The following is a 6789-nucleotide window of genomic DNA, read 5'->3' as shown; positions in this document are numbered from 1 at the left end:
TCCTGCTGGTCGCCCTGGTCTTCACCAAGAACTTCGCAGGTGAGGCCGCGGGCGCGGGCGCGCGGGGTCGGCGGCGCCCCGGGGTCTCCCGGCAGCGTCCTCGCGGGTGTCGCCGGCCGCTGGGGCCGCCTGCGAGACCCCGCCTCGGTCTTGTCACCCGACCTTCCGTCCGTTCAGTCGCGGGCCGCGGGGTCCCACTCGGCCTGGCCTGGAGCTGGTGGTCCCAGCTGTGGCGGAGACGTGGGGTCTGGCCTACGGGATGTCACCGCAGGATCTGAGGGGGTGGAGAAGTGGCCGTGAAAGGACCTTACGGGCCTGAGAAGGGAGAGCCGATGCCGAGGGACGCGGAGCCCCACGCTGCCGGGCAGGGTCCCCGAGAAGCCGGCAGGTCCCCCCCCAGGCGCGGGGAGCCTCTGAGGGCCTGGAGCAGCGGGGGGGGGCGGGCCCTCCGGGCGGTGTCAACGGTGACAGGAGGTGGACCGCGTGGCCAAGCAGGCAGCCCCGAGCCCGCGAAGGCTCGTGCAGGTGGAAGCGGGGTCTGGACAGAGCAGTGACAGAGGGCCGCGCAGAAGGGACATTCTGAGATGTTGTCAGCAGAACTCACCCCGGCTGGACCAGGAGTGTTGTGGGGGCGCCTGAAGGAGGGGAGAGGCGGGAGGACGGACGGACGGACGGAGCCTTGAGCCAGCCTGTGAGGCACTCGGGCAGGGGCTCCTGGTGCCGCACCCTCCCTGAGGAGGGGGCTGGGGCAGGTGGAGACAGGACGTGACGCTCCCCGCATGGCATCTGGGCTGAGGCCAGGGGGACTCATGGGCCCTGCTTGTGGGGAAGGGGTGTCGGCATTCCTGTGCACTACCCCCAGGGGACATGTGGCTCTGTCCTCTGCAGCTGCTGAGCACCTCTGGCGGATGTTTGGCATTGGTTTTTCACAGACCCCTACAGATGCCTTACCTTTTAGGGGTGCCCCGAGACCTGGAGATGCCGTGCCTCAGGAGGTCATTGTCTGGGCCACTTAATCCCACCCCAGGGGCGGAGGAAGCCTCTGCTGATCTCCCTGGACACCAGTGCACAGACACCCAGCACTCAGGATTAGGACACTCCACAGGCAGGACGGGAGGTGCAGCACTCACACCTGCGCGTGAACAGACGCGCACGGTGGGGGGCTCGGGGCTCGCTCAGGTGTGCGTGGACGCGTTTTCTGTGGCTACAGTGAAAAAGAACCACAAATTGGATGACTTAAAATCACAGAAATTTACTTCGCAGAAATTTAGTTCTGGAGACTAGAGTCCAAAATCAACATGTCGGCAGGGAAGGCTCTGGGGCCCTTCCTTGGCTTGTGGCCACACCACCCAGTCTGTCTGTCTGTCTTCACACCGGCCTCTGCATGTCTGTCTGTGTCCACATCTCCCTCTTCTTGAAAGGACACAGGTCGTGGCTTAGAGTTGATTACATCTGCAAGACCCCATTTCCAAATAAGGTCACATTCACAGGTACTGGGACTTAGGACTTCAGCATATTTTGGGGGGGACAAAGTTAAACCAATAGACAGACAAAGATGGGCAGGCTTACACGTGTGTACACACGTGGACTCGGCTACCTTCAGGTGACCCGCCCACTCTGATACTCTTCTGAGTCCAGGTCATCACATGTGGGCTCGGTACTCCCCCATCCAGCTGGGCCTGTGGCTGCTGGTGTCTCCCCAAGTGTGTCCTTCATCCCTGGTCCAGGCTGTGTCCTCGGCCTCTCTGTGGGCCTGCCCCTTCGCGCCCATCTGCATTTGCCCGTGGACACACACATGCCCACCTGGGCCCCGTGCCCAGGCCCTTCCTCCCCCTCCCCTGCAGCGCCAGGCTCACTGCTGCTGCCCAGCGTTCCGGGACCTGAAGCCTGCCCTGTGGCACGTGCCTGGTCAGCTGACTGAGGTTTGCCCAAGAAATCTTGTCCCAAGTCGCAGAAAAAGCCGGGGCTCGGTAGAGGGTTCTCGAGGTTGCTCTCCTGCCCTCGATGGAAGGGTTGGTGGTCAGGACCGCCTGCCCCTTGCTCTCCCCCACATTCTGGGAAGTGTTGGCTGCCTCGTTTGCTTGCCCTGCTCAGGGTCCATGGCAGGGCGCTGTCTACGTGGGGATCTTCAGAGTCTCACATGAGCCGACCCCTGCTGCCTCACATGAACCCAGAAGTGTCCAGGATCCCCTGGGGCGTGTGCTGATGCCTGGGGTGGAGGTCCCCCCGGATATGGGGAAAATCAGGGTGTGGGGGAAGGGTGCCTCACAGGTGGGAACCACACGTGGCCACGGGGTGGACTGCAGGGGCCCTGCTGGCTTGTGGGGCATTGGGGCAGGGGTGCAGACAGGTGTGTGGTCAGGTCTGACATTCCAGGAGGGGCCTCTCCACTGGATCCCCTCGGACACACCCAGGACCTGGTGCCGAGGTGGCTGCCCCGAGGAGGGGTGTGTAGGGGCCTGTTCCCACTGCCCTGTATCAGTGTCTGTATGAGGGTCTGAGCCAGGGAGGTGGGTGCTGGGGGTGAGGCTGCTGCTGTCGTCCTGGGAGGACCGCAGCCCCTCCTCCGTCTTCAAAGCCAGCGGCATGGTATCTTCTGTCCCACCTCTCTTCTGTCCTCACATCTCCACCTCTGACTCTGACCCTCCTGCCACCCTTCCTTGTACAAGGAGCCTGTGATTACCCCACCCAGATAATCCAGGATCATCTCCCCAGCGAGGCCCGAGACCCAATCATGTCTGCCATGTCCCTTTCATCGCATCAGCCTGTGGCTATGTTACTTCACGGGACGAAAGGGACATGGACATCTTTGGGAGGCCGTCATTCCGCTGACCGCAGCACCCCACGGGGAGGTCTGTAGGGGCGTGGGAGTGTGGAAAGATCTGGACCTGCCCTGGGGTGAGGGGCTAAGAGACAGCAGTGGCCACAAGCTGGTCCGGGGGTGACGGGCAGGGTCTGGCCAGCCAGAGGAAACAGCCTCCGCAGAGCCGGGGAGCCCTGGGGGGGTGTCCCCTCTCCCCAGGTGGAACAGGGCAGGCATGGAAAGGGTGCGGGGCAGCCAGGAGGAGCCCAGCTTCGCCATCTGGGGGCACCATGGGGCACGTGCAGCCTGGGCAGTACAGTGGGTAGAGACGTGCTCGGGCTGCCAAACCGACACAGCCCAACTGGGAGGGACACTGTTGAGGGCCAGGCCTCGGCCTGGGGGCAGCCATGCTGGCATGTGCTCAGACACCAGTTCAGATTTGTTCTTCCCTGATGCTGTGTCGGGCACCCAGCTCTCGACACGTCGTGGCTCTGTCGCTGTCACTGGGGCTCTGAGGACCCTGTGCAGATGCCTGGCTACCCAGTGGCTCCTTGGTGGGGACACCACAGTGTCCTCTTGTGGGGTGGCTGGGGCGCCCTGCAGCCGAGCTCCACGCAGCACTGTTCTCCCAGGAAAGAAGCCCCTCGGGGCTGCTCCATCTGTGTTGTTGGGATGGGCCAGGCCTCCATGTCTCCCACATGGACACCTGTGCTGGCCCAGGCCGGAGCCCCACTGCCCTTGGGAAATCCCAGGGGAGGGGTCCTGGGTGGAGGACCCTGTTGCAGCTGCTGTGTCTGGCTGGGCCTATGGATTGGAGCACCCAGTGCCCCGGGACCCCTTGGGCTCAGCAGCCTGCTCCTCACCATCCCACCCAGAGAGTGGCCCAGCACCACGGGTACTAGCAGCTCAAGCCGGAAGCCACAGCAGCACCCTCCGTGCCAGGGGCCAATCTTGCTGGCCACCTGCATGTCCTTGAGTCCTTCGTTGCCTGCTGCAGTCACAGGGAGCTGGTGGCAGGCATGAGGAGCTGGAATCTGAGTGGGGCTCCCCACCCCCAGTCCCTGTGGAGGCAGCACACCAGGCAGTGGGGCACAGCCCCCGCTTCCATCCAGCCTGGGGGACAGGCCACCCATGCCGCAGAGAGAGGAGCCCCTCCTCCAGTTTCCCTGTGGCCCCACAAGAGCCTGGACCGGGCTTCCACGGACACCCATCCTTGCTGGGCACCCACACCCAGTTAGGGTGGCTGCTGGGGGCGGGCCTGGCCCAGGGTCGGAGATAAACCTGTCCCATTCTTTTCCCCCAAAAAGAAGAGCGTCCATCCCTCTCTCACTCCTGGATTGGCGGTAAGGACAAAAAATAAGTAAATAAAATGCCATCTTCTCAACCGAGAGAGTCGATTCCTTTGCCTTTTCTGATTTGCTCTTCTCTAAGGCCAGCTCATCTCTAGGCCCAGCTCCCTGCCCTCATCGACGGCCACAGGGACCAGCTCTCCCTGCCTGTCCCCAGGCCTCCTCCACACCCCATGGCCTGCACTTCCTCCATGGAGCCCCTGCCCCCCACCCCATGTAAGCGAAGCTTACTCGACCCATCCACACCTCCTCCCGAGCCCTTCACGACTCCCTTGCAGCCTCAGAGTCAGGTGGCCACGTGCTGGCACCTACTGAGGCCCACCCTGAGCCCCCACCTGTGGCTGCACGACGGGTGGTGATGATGGCAGCCAGGGGGCTCTGTGCTAGCTCAGCAAATGCTGGGGTTGATGGGGCTCCTTGATGGGCTGGGGACACTGGTAGGCTACGGAGTCTCCATGCCCAGGTGTATAGCCAGCCCTGGCCCCGGCCCCCTGGGCAGCGTGCGCAGGGAATATGAGTCTTCCCAGTACGGGCAGGGGTCTGTAACTCATCTTTCTGTCTGTGACTCATAGGACTTGGCACAGACAGACAGGCCTGTTAGTCCCTGTTGCTTGCTGGCCTTGGCTCCCACAGGGTGAGGGGCTCAAGCTGGAACAGAGGGGGGCTCCCATCTTTGGGGGCGAGAGAGAAGGCTGAGGCTGTGTGGCAGCTGTGGGCAGGGGCTGGCGCTCTCGGCTCTGGGCCTTCCAGCTTCCACTTGCAAGAAATGTGAAGGTGTGAGACCCCAGCCAGGTGGGCCCCAGAATTGGGCAGGGCGTGGCCGTGGTGCTGTGAGACCACACGTCTTTTGCTGTTGGCTCGTGCCCACCCTCGCCTGCAGACGCAGACAGACTAGAGAGGGCCATTCTTCCTGCGACTCGACTCGGGGGGTCCCTCTGTTCAATCTTAGCGGCAGATCCCACGGTCCAGCTGGTGAATCTTCCCCTGCCTGCGCCCAGCCGGCATCCAGGTCCCCAGCTTGCCCTTCCCTGGGACAGTGGGTCTGGGACAGACACCCCTCACTCCCCATGCTAGATTTTCTCGGAAGTTGTGCCACCGTGACCACCTCTGGCCAGGTAGGACCATGGGTGTCACCCGCCTCCTCAGAAATGGAGATCCAGGGCAGTGCCAGGCCGGCAGCCAGGGCCTGGGTTTTGGCCCATCTGTGCCACTGGAAGAGGGCCCCGGCTGAGTGGTGTGGCCTGTCTTCGTGCTCTCTGGGACTCGGTTTCCCCTTGTGCACACGGTCTTTGTGGCATTTGGAGAGGCAGCCGAGGTGTGTGGTGCAAGTCGGTTCCTGGGGCTGGCTCGGACAGGACTTGACCTCTGGCTGTGCCACCGCTGACTGCCTCCAGGGGGTACTCAGGGTGAGCCCCCCACCACCACCACGCTCAGGACTTGGGGCTGGGGGTGGCTGCCTGGAGGGAGTGGCGGAGCGGGGGTGTCCGGTAGGGGAGCAGCGGTCCCGCAGGCAGGGCAGGCGGCGTGCGGGAGGGGAGGGTCCGAACGCGCCCTTCGCCCCCGGCCTCCCGCCCCAGCCCGTGTCTCCTCTCTGCCCCCAGAGGAACCCATTTACTGTTACACCCCGCACAACTTCACGCGCGACCAGGCGCTGTACGCCCGCGGCTACTGCTGGACGGAGCTGCGGGACGCGCTGCCCGGCGTGGACGCCAGCCTGTGGCCGTCGCTGTTCGAGCACAAGTTCCTGCCCTACGCGCTGCTGGCCTTCGCCGCCGTCATGTACGTGCCCGCGCTGGGCTGGGAGTTCCTGGCGTCCACGCGCCTCACCTCGGAGCTCAGCTTCCTGCTGCAGGAGATCGACAACTGCTACCACCGCGCGGCCGAAGGCCGGGCGCCCAAGATCGAGAAGCAGATCCAGTCCAAGGGCCCGGGCATCACGGAGCGCGAGCGGCGCGAGATCATCGAGAACGCCGAGAAGGACAAGAGCCCCGAGCAGAACCTGTTCGAGAAGTACCTGGAGCGGCGCGGCCGCAGCAACTTCCTGGCCAAGCTGTACCTGGCGCGGCACGTGCTCATCCTGCTGCTCAGCGCGCTGCCTATCTCCTACCTGTGCACCTACTACGCCACGCAGACGCAGAACGAGTTCACGTGCGCGCTGGGCGCGGCGCCCGACGGCGCAGGCCGGGCCGTGCGCGTCCCCTGCAAGCTGCCGGCCGTGCAGCTGCAGCGCATCGTGGCGGGCGTGGACATCGTGCTGCTGTGCGTCATGAACCTCGTCATCCTGCTCAACCTCGTGCACCTCTTCATCTTCCGCAAGAGCAACTTCGTCTTCGACAAGCTGCACAAGGTGGGCATCAAGACGCGCCGGCAGTGGCGCCGCTCGCAGTTCTGCGACATCAACATCCTGGCCATGTTCTGCGACGAGAACCGCGACCACATCAAGTCGCTCAACCGGCTGGACTTCATCACCAACGAGAGCGACCTCATGTACGACAACGTGGTGCGCCAGCTGCTGGCGGCGCTGGCGCAGTCCAACCACGACGCCACGCCCACCGTGCGCGACTCGGGCGTGCAGACCGGGGACCCGAGCGCCAGCCCGGCCGAGCCGCCCGTGGTGAAGCGGCCGCGCAGGAAGAT

General features: G+C 64.2%; 1 protein-coding gene across 1 annotated transcript; it reads left to right on the top strand.

Moving 5' to 3' along the window:
* Window positions 1-6: 6 nt before the first annotated feature.
* PANX2 (pannexin 2) lies at window positions 7-6787 on the top strand (the record flags this gene model as incomplete). The annotated part of the gene is made up of 2 exons (XM_008568964.1): window positions 7-39; window positions 5754-6787. A coding segment is annotated over exon 2 (858 nt), but the record flags the coding sequence as incomplete, so codon positions are not given.
* Between the last annotated feature and the right edge of the window lie 2 nt (window positions 6788-6789).

The sequence above is a fragment of the Galeopterus variegatus genome, unplaced genomic scaffold (genome assembly GCF_000696425.1).
Source record: "Galeopterus variegatus unplaced genomic scaffold, G_variegatus-3.0.2 Scaffold454, whole genome shotgun sequence".
In the NCBI taxonomy this organism is placed as follows: domain Eukaryota; kingdom Metazoa; phylum Chordata; class Mammalia; order Dermoptera; family Cynocephalidae; genus Galeopterus; species Galeopterus variegatus.
The sequence above is the reverse complement of the archived record's forward strand: the minus strand, read 5'-3'. Positions and strand labels throughout refer to the sequence as shown.